The 22,166-nt window shown below is 41.3% G+C and overlaps 1 protein-coding gene across 1 annotated transcript in view; it reads right to left on the bottom strand.

Moving 5' to 3' along the window:
- Positions 1-22,166, bottom strand: part of LOC136879320 (phospholipase B1, membrane-associated-like) — a 165,183-nt gene that overhangs the window by 41,676 nt on the left and 101,341 nt on the right. The window contains exons 5-6 of the mRNA XM_068229066.1: positions 10,289-10,515; positions 5,428-5,587 (exon numbers count right to left, since the gene is read on the bottom strand). Of these exons, the coding sequence (XP_068085167.1) occupies positions 5,428-5,587; positions 10,289-10,515 (387 nt within the window). The remainder of the gene's footprint in view (positions 1-5,427; positions 5,588-10,288; positions 10,516-22,166) is intronic.

Below are 22,166 nucleotides of genomic sequence, written 5' to 3'. Positions count from 1 at the left end.
TATTTTTGACAAGTTTGCCGAATTGTAGGCCAAAATAATGAAAACTGTGCGGAAGGAGCATTTTCTATGCAACCTATAAAAAATAAACATAAACATACTTGTTAATAACTTTGCCACAAATGAACTAATCAACTCCAAATTTTCTGTGGGGCTATATCTTATTAATGTATGCCAGTGGTTTCTAATTTGGTTTTGATAAGTGGTAAATTGCAGAAGTTCTAAATTTCAGTCATGACTTCCTTTAATTCTATTCTCTACTAGTTATCCATTAGTTGTCCACCAATCATCTACTAGTTATCCACTAGTCACCTACTAGTTCAACTAGTTATCTACTAGTTATCTACTAGTCACCTACTAGTTCTACTAGTTATCTACTAGTCACCTACTAGTTCTACTAGTTATCCACTAGTCACCTATTAGTTCAACTAGTTATCTACTAGTTATCTACTAGTCACCTACTAGTTCTACTAGTCATCCACTAGTTATTTACTAGTTATCCACTAGTCGCCTACTAGTTCTACTAGTTATCCACTAGTCGCCTACTAGTTCTACTAGTTATCCACTAGTCGCCTACTAGTTCTACTAGTTATCTACTAGTCACCTACTAGTTCTACTGGTTATCCATTGTTGTCCACTAGTCATCTACTACCTCTACTAGTTATCCACTAGTCACCTACTAGTTCAACTAGTTATCTACTAGTCACCTACTAGTTCTACTAGTCATCCACTAGTTATTTACTAGTTACCCACTAGTCGCCTACTAGTTCTACTAGTTATCCACTAGTCGCCTACTAGTTCTACTAGTTACCTACTAGTCACCTACTAGTTCTACTAGTTATCTACTAGTCACCTACTAGTTCTACTAGTCATCCACTAGCTATTTACTAGTTATCCACTAGTCGCCTACTAGTTCTACTAGTTATCTACTAGTCACCCACTAGTTTTACTAGTTATCTACTAGTCACCTACTAGTTCAACTAGTTATCCATTGTTGTCCACTAGTCATCTACTACCTCTACTAGTTATCCACTAGTCATCCATTGTTGTCCACTAGTCATCTACAACCTCTACTAGTTATCCACCAGTCATCTTCTACCTCTATTAGTTATCCGCTGGTCATGTACTAGTTATCTACTAGTCATATACTAGTTATCCACTAGTCATCTACTACCTCTACTAGTTATCCACTAGTCATCCATTGTTGTCCACTAGTCATCTACTACCTCTACTAGTTATCCACTAGTCATCTACTACCTCTACTAGTTATCCGCTGGTCATCTACTAGTTATCCCCTAGTTATCTACTAGTCATATACTAGTTATCCCCTAGTTATCTACTAGTCATATACTAGTTATCCACTAGTCATCTACTACCTCTACTAGTTATCCACTAGTCATCTACAACCTCTACTAGTTATCCACTAGTCATCTACTACCTCTGCTAGTTATCCACTAGTCATCTACTACTTCTACTTGTTATCCGCTGGTCATCTACTAGTTATCCCCCAGTTATCTACTAGTCATATACTAGTTATCCACTAGTCATCTACTACCTCTACTAGTTATCCATTAGTCATCCATTGTTCTCTACTAGTCATCTACTACCTCTACTAGTTATCCACTAGTCATCTACTACCTCTACTATTTATCCGCTGGTCATCTACTAGTTATCCCCTAGTTATCTACTAGTCATATAATAGTTATCTACTAGTCATCTACTAGTTATCTACTAGTTATCCACCAGTTAGCTACTAGTTATCCATTCACTTTCAACTTTACCCTTGAATACGTCGTTCTTAAGTGGAGAAACAGACCACCGAACAAAACGTTATTAAATTTCCCTTTGGGAAATGATCATAAATATGTCTTTCAATAAACTGTGTGGGGCCGATGACCTATATGTTAGGCCCCTTTAAACAACAAACATCAACATCAAGCAGTAAACTGTGTGAAGCTATGTCACGTAGCAGCCGTGCTGGCTGTGATGTGAAGTATTGACATACAGATCCATAGCCTGCGCAGCTCTCTTTATACAGATCCGCGGCCTGTGCACGTCTCAAGGTACTGTTGCTAGGTAACATCATGTCACACATTTTGTTACACGACACCATTTTGTTACACAAATTTGCGGATGACGGTCACGTCATGATGAGTCTGATTTTATGAGGGTGGTGAAGATGAGTGCGCAGTAAATGAATCCGTAGAAATGAAATGTATTAAATTATTATCTTTGTGAGGCAACTAGGAATCCAACAGTAAACAGTTCGATGAACCAGTGTGAGGTAAAAATGTCAACTCCAGAAATATACGGAAAAAAGGTCTTTTGTAATTTTTCCATATTTTGACCATTTCTTGTTCTGGTTCCTATCCGTTCCGGATGTTGGCAACCATCTTGGCTGTGCTCGTCTGTCACTTGCGGCTCGAGAAAGCTTTGTAGATGTTTTAGAGGTCCACGTTCTGATGTTCTGCCAGGATAGACTTCATCGGCCAACGTTTCTATTTCCTGGAATTTTTCCTCGCAGGATGGTCTGAAGGAGATTGTATCTGCTGTTGTTCCGCATGATGTGTCCCAGGTACTGTATCTTTCTTGCTTTCACGGTGGTCAATACTTCCTTTTCTTTCTTCGTTACTCGTAGAATTTCGACGTTTGTGACATGCAATGTCCACGGTATTCTTAACGTTCTTCTATATAACCACATCTCAAAAGCCTCCAAGCGTTTACCCAATGATTCTGTCAGAGTCCATGTTTCAACACCATAGAAGACAGTGTAGAACACATAGCAGCGTAGAAGGCTGATCTTCGTCGACGTTTCTAACCCGTGATTCTTAAACTGATTGCTCATATTATTGAAAACAGCCCTGGCTTTTCCAGTTCGGGTATGCACCTCATCAGAAAGACCGATTGGTCATTTATGGTGGTACCAAGATACGTGTATTTATGAACTTGTTCAATGTTGTTCTGGCCTATCTTAAGATGACATGCAAGAACCCTGCTTTTATTTATTATCATTGTTTTCGTTTCTTGAGTGTTGACATCTAGACCATATTCAGAGCTCTTTTGTGTAAGTTTATCTACAATGTACTGTAAACTATTCTCACTATCAGAAAACACGACTTCATCAAGAGCTTCCTTAAAGATGCGTTCTGAAAGATGTTGAAAGTCAGTGGGGATAATATACAACCCTCCCTTACACCTTGTAGAATGTCTGTGTCCCCCGCATTTTCTCTGTCCAACCGCATAGAAGCCGACTGGATCCAAAATAAGTTTACTATTAAACGCAGGTCCTTGTCATCCAAACCAATGCTTTTTTTAAAGATTTCGACAATCTTCTGGTGTTTTACTCTGTCGAAAGTCTTCTGGTAATCAATAAACAGACATAAAAGTCGTAATTCACGTCTCTGCACCTTTGAAACAGCACCTGGATACAAAACAATGCGTACCAATTTTGACCACTGCTCAATTAAATTAGGAGCTCTAAGCATACCCTGCTGGACAGCGAATTCCTCCTTACATCGCGCCAGCAGTTCAAAATAACTTCACTCCGATTGGACACTGACGACCCGCATCTGCACATCTTTACTCCCCTCTAACTCGTATATACATGCACGATAGTATATAATATTCGAGAGTTTTACATATTTAAGTGTGCTCTTTCGGAGGTGTATAAATCGGTTTTATGTTTTCTTAACACTGATTGATGGTCCCTTGTCAGTTGACGCCAGCTGATTTATATAATTGAATGACACTGAAACTGTAACCGAGTTCAATGTTCTTTAGTAATGTCGGGGCATGTTGACTTCTCTTGATATGTTGATAGTTTTATATTTTCAAAAAAACAGAAACTAGGGGTGTAGAGAAATCATTAGCCCATACTATATCCCTAGAAGTGGGCATATAACATCATAATCCGCAAGAAACTATAGTACTGACTTCTTCGAGTGGTAATAATAATTTCGTGTGGCTATATTTAGCCGAGTGCAGCCCTTGTAAGGCAGACCCTCCGATCAGGATGGGTGGCATCTGCCATGTGTAGGTGACTGCGTGTTATTAATGGTGGAGGATGGAATTAACCAATTAAGGTTAAAATCCCCGACCCGGCCGGGAATCAAACTCGGGACCCTCAGAACCGAAGGCCAGTACGCTGACCATTCAGCCAACGAGTCGGACTCTTCGAGTGGTACACCATTAAAACTGAGATCTCAAAACTGTGCCGCTAGAGGTTTCGTAGGTACGAGTATGAGGAAATTAAATTCAAAGATCTCACTGAAGCAACAATTAGAAAAGACAAAATCTTATCAGTCACTGAATGTGGAGGACGTTCAACACATGGAGCAGAAGACAAGAAAGTCCGAAACACAACTCTTATTGTTAGCAGGAAAGCAACAGCGGATGTGGACATGGTTTAATGTGGCCCGAGAGCGAATTACTCGTTATTCACATCTCTCTGACCGAGAGGTGCTATTCTCTAGGTTAATGATATCTCAGCTTCTACTTAACAGATTGAGGTAAGACCAAGTACAGAGAAATTTCGAATGTATCTATCTTCATACCGGTGGAGCCTCCGTGACTCAGGCGGCAGTGCGCCGGCCTCTCACCGCTGGATACCATGGTTCAAATCCCGGTCACTCCACGTGAGATTTGTGCTGGACAAAGCGGAGGCAGGAGAGGTTCTTCTCCAGGTACTCCGGTTTTCCCTGTCATCTTTCATTCCAGGAGCACTCTCCATTAACATTTCATTTGTCAGTCATTTATCATCGCCCCACAGGAATGCGACAGGCTTCGGCAGCTGGCACATTTCCTATCCTCGCCGCTAGATGGGGCTTCATTCATTCCATTCATGACCAGATCAATGACTGGCTGTGGATTTTCATTTTCTATCTTCATACCGGTAAATTTCATGAATTACTGATTAGATGTTCTCGCGTTGGTTCAATTTGAACCGAATGACAGACCAGACAAAACTTTTTAAAAAATATCTAAATCGTTTCTGCAACGTGTACACTATCAATCATCTAAAAATCGCAATAAGTAAACGAATGTACTGGTGGACACTATATTCTTATTATATTAGTAAGGTATAAACAATTTATTAGCCTATTTCAGCAATTGTCAAAACATTTTAAAGCGGGGCTGAATGGCTCAGACGATTGAGGCGCTGACCTGACTTCAACATGACAGGTTCGATCCTGGCTCAGTCCGGTGGTATTTGAAGGTGCTCAAATACGTCAGCCTCGTTCCAGTAGATTTACTGGCACGTAAAAGGACTCCTGCGGGACTAAATTCCGGCACCTCGGCGTCTCCGAAAACCGTAAAAATGTAGTTAGTGGAACTTAAAGCCAATAACATTAATTAATTAATTAAAACATTTATAAAAATCTGGAATGGGACACAACTTGGCACTGAACAAGTTAAGGATATGTCACTCACTTGGCGGGGCGACAACGTTGACCAGTGTGCGAGGCATGTTGTCTCTTAAGAAATCCAATGTCTTAATGAGATCAAATCGGTGTTTCTCAGGAAGCTCCGTGCTGTTTACGTAGCACATGTTGGAACAGAAATCGTTTGCTCCGATCATTAACGTCACCAACTGAAAAAGAAAAGAAAAATTACTTGAACCAAGTCTCATTTAAACATCCTATACTCCTAAATAAATGTGCTTAATGGGTTCTTAATGGCTCGGATGACGGTAGTAATGATGATGAGAGGTAGGTATATGATATACTTTACTTGCAAAGTTAGGGACACTTTTCCCTGTCTTATACTTAATCACTAAATGCATGAGTAATATAATCTGAATTGAACACAACTCTCCACTGCATTTATTGTTACAAACAAAACACTGTCTGGTTTATCAATCTAATTTAATTCAACATGACCCAATTACCACACACACACACACACACACACACACACACACACACACACACACACACACACACACACACATATATATATATATATATATATATATATATATATTTTCAACCAGAAATGATCACACTCCGTTGATGTCTGTTTATTTACAAAGTCTTCTGCTCTCACTCAGCGGACCTCCAGTTTGACAGTCTTTACCTGGAACGGGTTATAATCCTTATTGACAGGCTTCATTTTACTTTTACTTGTCTCCGCACGCCAATTCAACCCGCAAAACAGCCCCGCGCAGACAGTCTCGAACACAGGGCTACTGGCCACTACAACACACGACTCCTCCAGAGAAAGGCCGATAACTCACACAGTCCACACAGTCAATTCACGTGGTCACTCCACAGAGTGAACTAATCAACACTGACAAATAAACAGTGGTCACATAACAGCAACAACTCAACATTGCTAGCAAGCATCACGATACACCACACAACAACGACAAGTAATTAACAACTCTGCTCATACCAACTGTTCCACACACTGACACTCCACGTCGGTACACGTACAATACTCCACTCAGTAAACCAAAAACACTACACACCCTGTACTTCAACAGCACTCCAACACGACGATACTCTGACAGTGACTCCAGTAGCATTTTCTGCCTGAATTCAAACGTCAATTATAGGGCCTATTTGTATGAGAGAATCACCCCTCCTGACAGAGTGTACGAAAAATATTCCTCTCCTACAAACGGGATGTTAGTTTGGTTGTATACACAGTGTATCAGGTATATTTTGTACTTGTTTAGTGCCCCTTGTGGGTGGGGTACGCGGACGAAGAATACACCCACGGTATCCCCTAATTGTCGTAAGAGGCGACTAAAAGGGGCGTCTACGGAATGATGAAAGCAGAACCATGAGACTACTTGTGATTAGTACCACCATGTGAGGAACACCATGGTTCTATGTTACCTAGGAGTAGTACGCTTATGCGAGGAACACTACGGGTCTAGGCGTTGCCTTTGTTTAGTGCCATTCTGTGTATCCCTCCGTGGGGGGAGGGGGGGGGGCACTCGGCTGCGCGGACTAATGTCCATGCGAGAAAAGGTGCCGTAAGCTGCGCTGGAATTTGTTGGTTCCCCTGTATTCGGAATGGGTCTGCGTTACCTATGAGTAGTACCACTATATGAAGAACACCATGGGCTATGTTGCCTCTGATTAGTACCACTATATGAGGAACAACACGGGTTTGGCTTTTTCCCATGTTTAGTACCACTATGTAAGGAACACTATGGGTCTGCGTTGCCTGAGAGTAGTACCATTATGTGAGGAACACAATGGGTCTATGTTGCCTGCAAGTTGTATCGTTATGTGTAACATACAATGAGTCTGCATTACCTGTGATTAGTACCACCGTGCGAGGAACACCATGAGTCTACGTTATCTGTGATTAGTACCACTATAGGAGGAATAACAAGGTTCTGCTTTACCAGTGATTAGCACTATGATGACGGGTCAGTGACCTGGATTTTGGACCCCTTCTTGTATAAGCATCATCTCAGAAAATAAGGCATTGTGAACTGGATCCACTGATTGCTTTGAATTCATGGTCATTTTTTCATCATCATTCGTTTTATATTTTAGGTCGGTGGATACATTTTGAAGTTTTAATTATCGTTTTATTTTGTTGCACCTCGTATCATTAGTGGCCAATGACCCAGCTATTAGGCCCCTTTAAACAACAAACATCATCATCATCATAATCTTCATATCTGTTTAGTGTGTTGATGTCTACAAAATACTAAATATGTTTAAAATATATTTATACAGTTCAGGGCAAACGGATTTGTGTTAACTATTGCTTACCTAAAATAAGACATTTAGAATTATTGATAAACTAAATACAAAATTCAAATATTTACAGGATTCAGAGAGATGAATGGCTATTCAGTTTCCAGAATCGTCTTCCTTATCTGCATCGCGTGTTGAATTTTCGAGTATTCTCAGTACATCAAAAATATATATACCGGTATTCTTACTTCTCTTCTGGCACTTGACTCGCAGACTGCTTGTAATGGGGTCTCGGAAAATTAATAGTACATGCAGCAAGTCAGTCATTGTACCGCGTTTGCAGAATCCATGCGTATGATGTTCCCTGAGGTTCTTATAGTCCTTGTTGTAGGCTTCTTGATCTTCCTCTGACATCATCCCAATTGGTAGAACGGTTGCCTTAATCAAGTAAACACCATCTTATGCACATCTTATGGCATATAATACCACTGTTCATTTTCAACATGTTATTCTGCCATATCGAAGCAATATTTTCCAAACTCTTCAATGTTAATGTTGTACTCACTGGTGATGGTTTTAAAGATGCTTCCAAATCGTCGAATTAGCTCTTCATCTACGCCAGTAATATCCGATGTTAAAGCTGGATATTCAGAGAACCTCCACGCACTACTCCCGTAATTGGTCGTGCCAAAGTCTAGTTTGGGTATGTCGACAAGCCCATTTCTTTGAGTAATCAGTCTTGTATTCGTCTTTTTTTTCAACTTCAGATTTATTTTCTTTGCGTATATGCCACGATTTAGGGCCTTATCTGTATTATATGTGTAAGATGAACTCGAAAATTTTAATCACGAGTGATGGCTTGAAAAACCTACCGCTTTTACATTTGAATGTTTAGGCTCAACAAGGCTAAGTTTGTTCATTTGTAAAGGAGTTGTCCTGCACACATGAAAATTTTGTATTACTTGGTTTGAGAGCAGACAGCACATCTTTCCGTCGATCATTGCGAGGACAGGTTTCTCCCTCACAAAAAGTTCACGAACGTGTATGTGTAGAACAGTGGGAGGTAATGCATTTATCTGTGAGTTTATGTTACAACATTTCTTCCTTTGTTAAGTCGTGACTTTCGTTCCAGCTCGAAATAACTTTGAGAGTTGCTACTAACAGCAGAATACGTGGCCATATACAGTGGCATCCTTGACAGAGCAAATGTATACTTACCATAAATATCCTCTTCCGTTGCCGGAAACAGAGTTGCTTGTAATGACTTTGTCCAGCAGCGCCATCGCATTCTCCCATATTAAGTGTAGGACGCGTGTCTAAACCCACCCATGCCTGCTAGAATATTTCTAGCTGTACGACACTAAACGCTGTACGATACGACGAAGTAAGGATTGCAGTTATAGGCTACCTCCGTAGAGTAGTTAGTGATTTCAGTTTCATCTGGATATCATCGCTCTTTTGTCCCAAGTAGCATGCGATAAGGTGATCTGCTGCTTTGTAAAGTTTTTGTTCACAAAAAAAGGCTAATGCTTCATTGATTGCCCCTTAATGGGCTCTCACGTATTTGCATATTCCTTTCTGGGGGAGAAATTTGATACTTGGTTTCTACTAATTGGCAGAATCATGCCTGCCAGAATATTGCAAACATTTCCGTAGCAACCTTACTGTATGTGTTTCCAGCAATGGCGGCAGTTTTCGTCTTCGACTTCTATCGGCTCACTCATGTGATAACTTACGTGGAGGACAAATGTCTCTTCTTTTGAGCAAAGTCTGCTTCTACTACTATAAGAAAGTTATCATTCTTCCCCCGAAGGGGGAGGCAGGCCTTTTAGACGGTGACGCCGTCTCTCAGGCCGGGAGATTTGAGCGGTGAAGAAGATGCTCGGAGAAGGTGAGGGGGTTGGCGGCCGTGGCCTATTCTAGGAACTGTCCCGACATCGCCTTAGTTATCTGCTTCTACAAACGTCGTCATTTTAACGCGCAACCAATCGCTGTTTTTGCGGAGATAGACCACTCTTTTCCTAAATTTGTTCCCGTATATGTACCTCAAGATCTTCCAAGTCATACTTCGTTAATAAGTAATCTCACATACACACTCACGGGCTTTCTTTCCGGACACCGGGACTTTTTCTTAAGAAAACGGGATGAATGGTATCCTAACTAGCAATGTGTGTATGTTGGGTATTCAGCCCGAAGGATGGTTGGATCCGCAACAGGTTCAGCATTAGCTGTCATAGATGGCCTAGGTGTCACGGAATAGGCGTACTAGGGAAATGAGAAGTGAGGTAGTTTCCCGTTGCTTTTCTCACCGAGCCAGAAGTTGCTATTGCACATCAGTCTGCCAAGCCCACTGAAATGCCTGCACCAACCGACCCTATGAGCGACGTTTTCACACCATTCATAGTAGGGACTGGCTGCATAAGGAATGGCATTACTAGCGTCACTCATACCTCAGCCACTTTCATATTGTCAAAGCCAAGGAAGGGACTGAGACAAGTCAATGAAAGTAACAATTTTATTCTAGCACATACCAGAAGACATAGCGCACTGTAAACACTACATCTTGCCAGCAAAGGCATACATTCATGAAAACGAATTTCAGTGACATGGCAGAAAATGGAACTTAGTACCTTCCAGTCATTGTTGAAGTCGATACGGCTGTCCCCACGCATGCGTTTCCACAGGTTACGAGCTTGGAAATGAGTATCCTGACTCATAGCTGCTGGGTCGGCGACATTGAACTGTGATGACCGGTGATGAGACAATGAATCCCCCAGCGAGTACCCCATCAGGTTCGGGTTGAACTCTTTGAGGATATTAGGAAGTGTTAACAGTTCGCGCCACGTCCTGTCTCCACCTGGAACAATAACAAGTGTACAATAGAGATGGGGGAGGGGGGGGAATCACAACAGTTATTTTGAAACGGTTCCGGACTGCTGCTGACACTTATTCGGCGTCTTGAATCCATGAATGAGGGAGGAATATATGGCCCCTAGTGACCATTCGGCGTAAACAATCAGCCTTAAGCACGAATGGGTAACACGCCGGGCTATGCTGACTGTGTTGTAACTCTCGGTACTCGAGCGATTCCTTTATAGTGGGCACTTTATTTTTGCAAATGAGTGCATACGGTTCGGGGACTGGGTGTTTGTGTATGTTCCAACACTCTCCTCTTCATATACAGACAAAACACTACACTACCAACCATCACAGAAACACGCAATAGTGATTACATCCCTCCGTATAGAGTTGGCATCAGGAAGGGCATCCGGCTGTAAAACAGGGCCAAGTCCACATGTGTGACGCAGTTCCCACCCGCGACCCCACATCTGTGGGTAAAAGCGGTAGAAAATAAGAAGAAGAAGAGTGCATACAAGATGCGTACTGTCGGGAGATGAGAAGAATGCATTTGTCTGGTGAGGCTCAAGGCAAAGGGGTATTCGCCAGCCCAACCACTATCGCAAATATTGTGATAACAACCCAGGCGACCTATTTGTACCTTCATCTAGCAGCCCTGGTTCTGTCAGTTGTAATCCAGCCGTCTCTATGTTCATTGCCATTGCCTGGATCTGCGTTCGTACGTGTTTCTTTCTCAGATTTTTGCCATTTGTTATTGCTCGTTATTTCCCTTGTTATTTCAGTGTAACACTGTGTAAAGACACCGTAATGTCTGTCATACACAAGAATTCTTCAAGTAGACTGATACACGTCCATGCTGGTTCTAGTAGTACTGTAGTTTTATCGATGGAACAAAGTTGTTTATTAGTGGAGGAAAGGCCACGGGATTTATCATGACTAAAAGAATGGAGTGAATTTCCGTAAGTGGGTGAGTAAAAAACTCTTTCGATGAATTACTGAGATCGCATGCATATACAGTTCTGCACTTGCCTCCTTGCATGTGTAAGCTCAATGTATCAAGCTGACCTGGGGCAAAATCAAAAGAGGAGAACATTAAGTTACGGGTGTCATCTCGTAAATGAAGCGGCAGAAAAAGAAAGCAAATTCTATGGCATCTGTGGCAACCGTCGGCTAGGAGAGATTCGACCAACACGTTATCAAACTGGGAAATTCTATGAGAAAGATGGGTTATTGTGAGGTGTTGTAGACAGTTTTGTTATACGCTAAGGTGCTATAGATACGAGTGGGGAAAGTGGTGATTCACCTCCTTACTCTGATCTAGCTCAACCTCTAGCAGTTAACAATGATGGTACTCACTCTCCTTTTTAATCGTTTTATAGCTATTCAAAATCTAAGATTACTGTGTCCCGATTTTGTCTGGAGTACTCAGTGAAAACTCACCGGCAGAAAGTTAATTGAATGAATAATAATACAGTTAACTTCATTTACATTTTTCCTCAGTGCTGTATGTTACGTCATTTATTCAGTCTTCAACTATATTGTTATTGTTCATTCAATTAACCTCATTTTCATATTTTCGCATAACCATTAAAACATTTTCATGCCTACCGTATTGATCAAATGTGTGGTTATAATATTTTTTTATTTCATACTATGACGTAATTGCCTCCTTTCCGCACTCAAACGAGTAGAGAAAATGATAAGGTAGGGTGGGGGGAGTGGCAAATTCCGTCCCCGCACCTAATTTTTCCCCCCTAGGGATTTCCAATTTGCACGGTTGGTACCTAATGTTTAACCGCGCGCACACGCGTAGCCTCATCCCGTTGTCTTGTTGTGAGAGTTGGTTGTGTACACCACGTTTAGTTTCCGTGTACAAGGAAGATACATGTTTCAAGCTGAGCTGAGTAAGTGCAGCATTCAAATTAAGAGCCTTTTATTCCTAGAAACAATGGACTGCATTTCAGTCGCGTGGTGTAGTTCCTGGCGTGTAATCGCAACAGTGAGGTGGTTGCAGAGGATTACTGTAGCGACCAGTATAATACATTAGGGAATGTTCGTAATTTCGTCCCCCATCATTTTATTGGTTATTTATAAATATTATTATTTTCAGATGGGAAAACGCAAGCAGTGGGATAAGGAGGGTATGAAAAAGGCTATTAAGTCAGTAAGGGACAAGATAATGGGTTACAAACGTGCAAGTAAAGCGTTTGACATCCCACGAACAATGCTGAAGGACTATGTTAAAAAGAATACCAAGAAAACATTTTTCATAAATGGCCTTCAAGTAATCCATTATAGAAAGTGTTTGGTAAAGAAATGGCGTATGACTTTTAGTACCGGGAGTGTCCGAGGATAAGTTCGGCTCGCCAGATGCAGGTCTTTCGATCTGACGTCGTGATGAGGATGAAATGGTGATGAAGACGACATATACACCCAGCCCCCATGCCAGTGAAATTAAACAATTATAGTTTTAATTCCCTACCCTGCCGGGAATCAAATCCAGGACCCCTGTGACCAAAGGCCAGCACGCTGACCATTTAACTATGGAGCCGGACAAAGTGTTTAGTAAGGTTAGGAAAAATATATTAAAATTAATTGTACCAAACCAAACCAAACCCCATGGCACTACAGCCCTTGAATGGCCTTGGCCTACCAAGCGACCGCTGCTCAGCCCGAAGGCCTGCAGATTACGAGGTGTCATGTGGTCAGCACGACGAATCCTCTCGGCGGTTATTCTTGGCTTTCGAGACCGGGACCGCTATCTCACCGTCAGATAGCTCCTCAATTCTAATCACGTAGGCTGAGTGGACCTCGAACCAGCCCTCAGGTCCAGGTAAAAATTGCTGACCTGGCCGGGAATCGAATCCGGGGCGTCCGGGTAAGAGTCAGGCACGTTACCCCTACACCACCGGGCCGGCCAAAATTAATTGTACTTTTCATAAATTTGGTGGGGGACGAAATTACGAACACATTTTGGTGGTTTTCTTTTAGTGTTCATGCTTATGTCAAATACTGATTATCTTACGTTATAACAGTTTCATTGTAACTTATCCGTAAGTGGAGAATATATATACCAATTTGTAGACTTGTCCATAATATTCATGAATTTCTACAAGTCCAGATCAGCTTAGGGAACGAAATATGGGCCCCCTACCTTACTTTACCGTACTGTTTTATTAGAAATCGTCTCTGATTATTTGAACTCCAATTCACAGAAGTGTAAACACGGACAGTCAGAGAGATCATGAATAAGAGTACACCTCACTTAACCTTGTTCAATTGTTTCTCATACTGATTGCAGCACCGTGGTACCCATCTTCAGCAGAAATGGGGTCTCTGCATTACCATCCCAAATAACCGGCCGCCATCACCAAAATGACTAATATATAGCTTAATCCATTTCCGTTGGGTAAATATCGCATATATTACAGTATGTCGCAAAGTTCGTATTATCTTCAATCAATCACTACTGATCTGCACTTAGGGCAGTCGCCCAGGTAGCAGATTCACTGTCTGTTGTTTTCGTAGCCTTTTCTTAAATGATCGCAAATAAATTGGAAAATATTGAACATTTCCCTTGGTAAGTTATTCCAGTCCCTAACTCCCCTTCCTATAAACGAATATTTGCCCCAATTTGTCCTCTTGAATTCCAACTTTATGTTCATATTGTGATCTTTCCTACTTTTAAAGACACCACTCAAACTTATTCGTCTACTGATGTCCCACGCCATCTCTCCACTGACAGCTCGGAACATACCACTTAATCGAGCAGCTCGTCTCCTTTTTCCCAAATCTTCCCAGCCCAAACTTTGCAACGTTTTTGTAACGCTACTCTTTTGTCGGAAATCACCCATCTTCATTAATCCAGGACCGGAGGACCATGTTTACGACTCTAGTAGGTCAGTGGACTGTTCACTCCTTCAAATAACATTAATTTTGTCGGTTTACTACCACATGATTCCAGGTACACACCTCTTATATCTTTCTTTGTAACTTACTCACAACACAACAAAACAAGCGTCACTGCACGAGTCAAACATGGATGATTTGCGTAATGATGTCAAAATTATTTCTAATTGGATATTTAATTCCAAAAAGTACATTCGCCATAAAATGAAATAAAATATTGTACACAAAAGCCACTAACTTTAAGTTTACGTTACTCGTTTCAAAATTCTCCCTCCTAACGTAAAATACCACTTTCCATGGCAGATGCCTGGTGCCATTCTATTGAATTAAATAACGCCAATTACTGTAATTGTGTTAAACATTTAATATAAAATAGGTCATGATTGTACGTAATACAGTGAAAGCGCTCTAAGTTGGACACCTGCAGTTCCTTAAAAATGTGTCCAATGTAGTGGGATGTCCAATCTACAGGGTGAGTGTACAATACTTCTAAGGTACACTGACAGTTCAGGAAAGGAAAAACTCTGAGCTAGTGCGTAAAAACAGTGGTTCTTTGAATTTATATACAGTACACTGAATTTCATGCCTACTACATTTTTGTTAAAAAGGCACTACAGTAGTGTCTTATGTTTTATTTCGCATAGTGTACTGTTCACAGATCACCTCTTACTACAAAGACAAAGACACCTCCATACAGGCCATGAAGGCCCTTGGAGGAGTGGAAGGTAAAGGCTTCCACCATTGTTAATCGCGGCACTTGATGGGGTAGAGTGGTTAGCTCTACGCCCGGCTGCCCTTGCCCCCTGGAATTAACCTGGTACTCATTTTTGGTGTAGGCTGAGTGAACCTCAGGGCCATATGGATCACCTCTTACTGGTTAGCGAAAAAGTCAGTCACAAGACTGTTTTACTTTTCGACTGTCTTGCTGATTGTGATTCGACTTTCCTACGTAATCCAAATAGAGGTTCAATGAAAAAATGAAATGGCGTATGGCTTTTAGTGCCGGGAGATCCCAGGACGGGTTCGGCTTGCCAGGTGCAGGTCTTTTGATTTGACTCCCGTAGGCGACCTGCGCGTCGTGATGAGGATGAAATGATGATGAAGACAACACATACACCTAGCCCCGTGCCAGGGAAATTAACGAATGATGGTTAAAATTCCCGACTTTGCCGGGAATCGAACCCCCCTGTGACCAAAGGCCAGCATGCTAACCATTTAGCCATGGAGCCGGACAGACGTTCTATAATTTCTGGTAGGTTATACACAAACGCATAACGTTCCAACTCATTAATACACTGCATGGCTTTTTGATTAGTAGGTGATTCCTTGGGGACAGAAATAGTTTCTTCTTCTTCGTCTTCTTCTGAAATTACTTTTTGTAACAATACATCAGTTGTGTCAGGAATATCATTGTGGGCTTTCAACACATTATCGAAATCACTAAAAACACCCACGTATCATAATTCACTGCGAAGGACTTCAGGGAGACATTCCATTTCCTCAGTCAACACATTTCAGAATTGTTTCTTTAGATACGCCCATCCACGCGCCATGGATCCAATTGCGTCAAATTGCGCCGAGAACCGTCATACCCCGTGTAAATCCGATTGCATTGTTACACTTATCAGTCAAATTACAGGACCCCCCCTGCCTAACATTATTATTTTAAAACAATCAATCACTCAACAATGATCTGCATTTAGGGCGGTCGCCCAGGTGGCAGATTCCCTAGTGATTGTTCTCCTCCTATTTACATTTATTTATAATTGTTTACCTAACCATTTCTTAAATGTTTTCAACGAACTTGGAAACTTATCGAACATTTCCTTTGATAATTTATTCCAATCCTTTACTCTTCCTTCTATAAATGAATATTTGTCCCAATCTGTCCTCTTGAATTCGAACGTTATCTTCATATTATATTTCTTTTTTTCTATTTGTTTTACGTCGCACTGACACAGATAGATCTTATGGCGACGATGGGACAGGAAAGGCCTGGGAATGGGAAGGAAGCGGCCGCGGCCTTAATTAAGGTACAGCCCCAGCATTTGCCTCGTGTGAAAACGGAAAACCATCTTCAGAGCTGCCGACAGTGGGATTCAAACCCACCATCTCCCGGATGTGAGCTCACAACTGCGCGCCCCTAACCGCACGGCCAACTCGCCCGGTTTTCCTACTTTTGTCCGGCTCCATGGCTAAATGATTAGCGTGCTGGTCTTTACTAACAGGAGTCCCGGGTTCGATTCCCGGCAAGGTCGGGAATTTTAACCCTCATTGGTTAATTTCGCTGGCACGAGGACTGGGTGTATGTGTCGTTTTCATCATCATTTCATCCTCATCACGACGTGCAGGTCACCTACGGGAGTCAAATCAAAAGACCTGTACCTGACGAGCAGAATATATCCTCGGACACTCCCGGCATTAAAAGCCATGTGCCATTTTTTTCCTACTTTTAAAAGCTCCTCTCAAGCTTATTCTTATACTCACGTCATTCCACGCTAACTCACCGCTGATACCTCGAAACATACCGCATAGTCGAGCATCTCGTCTCCTTACTCCCAAGTCTTCCCAGCCCAAAGTTTGTAACATTTTAGTAACACTGCTCTTTTGACGGAAATCACCCAATGCTCTTGGCCAGGCATAATTTCCAATGACAATGTTAACTTGCTTGCACTAAACCATTACAAAACACAAGACATAATAGTTTTGAAGCTCAGTAAATAGAGAGATGGACAATCCGCCTAGTCAATAATATGTATTTACATTTCACACTATCAGATCAGTGCAGCTTGCGCTGTTGCGACGTAAAGATGACCGCGCCACTCTCTGTTTGCAGCAAGGAAGAACAGCGTTGCGTAATCCATTTTCCGTTTTTTTTTTTTAATAGTCTGAGGGTGTACCAGGAGCGGAAATTCATAGAAGACTTTCATCATACTAAGGGGACAATGTTTTGCCACCGCGAAGTATTTACCGGTGGATTGAACAGTTTAAGAGGGGTCGCACGAGCGTGAAGAATGAGTAAAGATCCGGGCGTCCATCTGCAGCCATAACTAATGTCAATATTAAACAAGGACATGATATGATTCTGAATAACAGACGAGTGACTGTTCTATGAATTTCCGCTCCTGGTACACCCTAGCATCAGAAACATGAAATAGAGAGTACATCATTTCCGGTAGGGTTGGTGTCAGAAATGCTATCTGGTCGTGAATCCGACATGAACTGCAGACTAACTGTAGAAATAAGGCCAGGAGAAGGAGTCTATACTGCTAATAATAAGAGTTGGTGTGTGACATTTCTTAGAGGGAGGTCCGTTTACTGCCTGCCGAGTCGGGATAAAGGGAGTGGCTGTGTAGTTGCCATGGAAACGAGGGTGGGGCGACTACGGTTGCCATGGAGATAAAACTTCAGGGCAGCTCGTCTTGCTGGGAGTTGCCAAACCTGTCACTGTCACTGATAAGAACCTGATTGTTTGTATAAGAGCGATCGCAAGTGGGACGACACCGCCTGGCCGGGTAGTCTACAACAGATCACAGCGGTCAGAATGAAGGAGGGAACAAGTGAGCCGGAAGCGAGGGGTAACAGCATGTAGAAAGGAATGCTGGAATGTGGCAACATCGTGAAATGGCACGTGTAGTGCTCCTCCCTCCAACCTTACCTGTCAGATGCCAATTTTAGTTAAGCCTAGTATAGTATTTTGTACACCTCTGTGTAATTAGGACTAGATTCACATGCATTTGTCCGTAATAATGAGATTTCACTTATTTCCGTGTGCACGATACCGTGCCTTGTGCAGCTAGCCTCGTTGGCCTTCCTTTCGCACATCGCCAGCAGCGGCATTTAAATACTGGTAAAATTAGAAACAACGAACATTGAAATTTTCCAAATATCCCCTGTAAAAATTAAAATAAATGACTTAAGAGACCTGCTCTCAAGGCTTGCTTCATGTCCAGCATGAGGCAGCACTTTTGTACATTATATAGCATTAACCTGCGAGCAATTCTTAATGATTTGTACATAATAGGAAAACAATTACATTATAGTGAGGATATAAGAGCTCCTAACACATTAACGGATATGAATAAGAGAAAAGGTCTGAGATGAAACCCTTGAGGCGTTCCATGTGTTTTGGTGTATACTCACGAATCAACCGTGAAGCCCGCCTACATTAAGAGACAAAATAGGGAAATCCGCGGAGAAGAGAACAAGGGAATGTTAATGACATTGTTGGCTGAATGATTAGCGTCAAGGCATGTGACTCAGAGAGTCCCGGGTTCGATTCGCGGCCTTGGGCGGGCATTTTAACGATGTCTGGTTAATTCCTCTGACTGGTGGACGGTGTTTGTCCTAATACACCCCCCTTCATGTACACAGAGAACACACCAAACAACCAACCACTACAGAAAATCGCAAGAGCGAATACACTCCTCTACATAGGATTAGTATTAAAAAGGGCATCCGACCGTAGAGCAGGGCCAAGTCCACAGGTGCGACGCAATTCACACCTGCGACCCCAGTGACCCATCTCCAACATACCTTTTTACCGTACAAGATGGAATAATTTAAATTTTTACTACAAAGTCCACTAGGCTGATATGGAAATGTTGTTCAGTTGTACTGGTGATGATTCGCTTCTAAAATAATTTATTTTGTAGTAATCAAAATGTTTCTCACCGCTTCCTATACTTCGTTTTCGTCCTATAAAACATGGCTGCCTTTTATTTATTTATTTATTTATTTATTTATTTATTTATTTATTTATTTATTTATTTATTTATTTATTTATTTATTTATTTATTTATTTATTTATTTCCGACTTAAATTTGTGGCGAAGTTAGGACTCACGGCCCTCTCTTACATTTAACCACTTTAAACAATAACATTTATAAATGTAAAAAAAAATAAGAAACAGTAATTCTATAAAGAAATAATACTACGGACAGATAAACTAAGAATAAGTTACAAATCAGTAAAGCAATTAGTTTTACAACAGTGATATTAAGAGGAATAATAATAATAATAATAATAATAATAATAATAATAATAATAATAATAATAATAATTGAAGTGCATAAGAGATTTAAAAAACATTCACAAACATACACACAATGACTCACACAGCTCAGTTATATGATTCCAGGAGAAACTTTCGGCAGGCAGATTTGAATTTTTGAGAGGAAGTAACGTGCCGAGTGTCCATTGGGAGTGTATTCCAGAGTCTCGATGCATTAACTAAAAAGGAATTGTTGTAGGAATTCGTTCGATTTAGTGGAATTTTAAGCAAGCAACCAGAACGGGTACTAATTTCATGGAATGAGGAAAGGAAACGAAAATTAGAAAATAGGTAATTAGGGGTGTTCGTCGAGAGTACTTGATAAAGAGTGTCATTAGGTGAAAATTCCTTCGTTCATTTATGCGTAGCCATTCCAATGTTCTGAAATATGGTGTAACATGAAAGTCATGTCGCAGTTGGAAGGCATATCGTACGCATGAGTTTTGTGCTCGGTGAAGTCTCAAAGCTTGTTCAGCGTTTAGATTGACTAGTACCGTATCATAGCAGTCTAAAAATGTTAATAGTAGTGCTTGGATTAATTTTAATTTAAGGCTTTGAGGAAAAGCATTCTCGCGACGTTTCAGCGGATATAGAGTTGCATGAACCTTCCTACATACATTTGTTACGTGTTCATTCCAAGTCAGATTCTCACTGATGGAGATTCCAAGATTAGTCACATTGTTAAGGTACGGTGCAGCAATGTCATTGATGATGACTGGAGGAAGATTGACATTTCTAATTAGATGTAACAATTTAGAGTTTCGTATAATAATAATTGTATTTTATGAGTATTTAGAATTAAGTGGTTGTTTTATAGAATAGGCGGTAAGCCTTTCAATATCTGAATCAATATGCTGAACTGTTTCATGTAAATTGTTTACAGAGGTGTGTTTGTATATTATATATCATCAGCATATTAGTGGTAGTTACTGAAGTGTGTAGTATATGTCATTAATATGCAAGACGAACAATAGGGGCCCTAGAACAGACCCTTGAGGGACACCGGATGATTTTAGAGCCCATTGGGATCTTTGATTGTTTACCACTACGCAATGGCGACGGTTTTCAAGGTACGGCTTTAAATAAAATAGGGCTGTAGGGGCCGATATGCAGAGAGCGGAGCTTGGACAATAGTATGTCTATATTTACCGTGTCAAACGCACTAACTTACTAAAGTCAAGGAGTGTCAGTATCGTCACCTGCCGTTTGCCCATTGCTAGTCTTATGTCATCTGTTACCCTAAGAAGGGCAGTCGTATTACTGTATCCCTTTCTAAAGCCAGATTGCAATGGGTCAAAAAGAGAATGACTGGTTAAGAATTCTGCTAGCTGCTCGTGTACAATTCGTTCAAGAACTTTCGAGAGAGTGAGGAAGAATCGTAATGGGCCGGTAATCAGATGACGCATTTGTTGTGGTTTGCTTTAATATTGGGCTTCTAGAGCATCCTTCCATGCAGTTGGAAACGTCCCTGTCGTTAGACAGTAGTTTACAATGTGGGTAATGATTGGTAGGACAGCGCCAATAACGTTTTTTTTATAAAGGCTATTGGGATGTTATCTGTTCCTTTAGCTTGCGACTTAACTGAACTCATAATATGCTTTACATCATTTACACTGACAGCGTGAAAAGAGAAATTATATTCGTTTTCTGTAGGATCAGTGATTCTTTCATTTAGATGGATATGATTTTGAGGTTGAGATTCCTTTATGGTTTAGTGCATCGAGAGACATAGTTAGCACGTGAGGCTCCGTACATTGTCCAACTCCCAAAGCTCGAAGTTGGTTCCAGGTGTCACGTGCATTCAAGTTCCTTGTTACATTTTTAATGTGATTAAATTTGCTATTGCGAATTAATTGCTTTGTTCTGTTACGTAAAAGACGATACTGTTGAAAATCTATTTCATTATTTGTTTCCTTATATCGGTGGAATATTGCGTCACGGAGAGCCACTGTTGCTTTTATATCTCTAGTTAACCAAGGTGCAGGCGAGCGAGTGACTCTAGCTTGCGACTTCCGTAAGGAGCGCTAATATCAACCTTTCGCCCCTTTATATTATTCCTCTAAGTCGTTGGGGATCTTTTATACCTATCAGCATGTTACTTGTGATACAAGTTCTATTATTCCATGAGGATTTCAAAAAAATCGTCACCATGGAAACACTTCACTACCACTGGAATACTTGAGAGGAGGTTGTGGTGGTGGTGGTGATTATTGTTTCAAGCGGAAGTACAACTCGACAACCATCCTCTATTAATACAAATTAGAAGAAAAAGTTGGAAGGGGTCCGACACTTCGAAAAATGAAGGTATCGGCCAAAGAAAGACAAGTGTCGCGAAGAACGTAAAGATGAAAGACTCCCTAGACCTCGAGTGCTCTAATACCGCCGGGGTCGGAAAATAACAAGAGCTGACCAAGGGAGATGAGGTAGAATAGATGAAGTGAGAAGGTTTGCGCAAGCAAGTGGAAGAAATTCCAGGACTCAGCTAAACATCCCGTGGTCACCAACACATGCACCCAAGACAAGAGTCACCTTTTAGTCGCCTCTTACGACAGGTAGGGGATGCCGGGGAAGTTATTCTGCCATCCGCACCAACAGGGGGAATGTCTGAGAGGTTACTGGACGCATAACAGAGCGTGGTATTACCCAGAAACTACTCTAGCATTCTTTCAAGGTCTTTATGTATCCAA

This window comes from Anabrus simplex, chromosome 8, assembly GCF_040414725.1.
Source record: "Anabrus simplex isolate iqAnaSimp1 chromosome 8, ASM4041472v1, whole genome shotgun sequence".
Classification (NCBI taxonomy): Eukaryota; Metazoa; Arthropoda; class Insecta; order Orthoptera; family Tettigoniidae; genus Anabrus; species Anabrus simplex.
The sequence above is the reverse complement of the archived record's forward strand: the minus strand, read 5'-3'. Positions and strand labels throughout refer to the sequence as shown.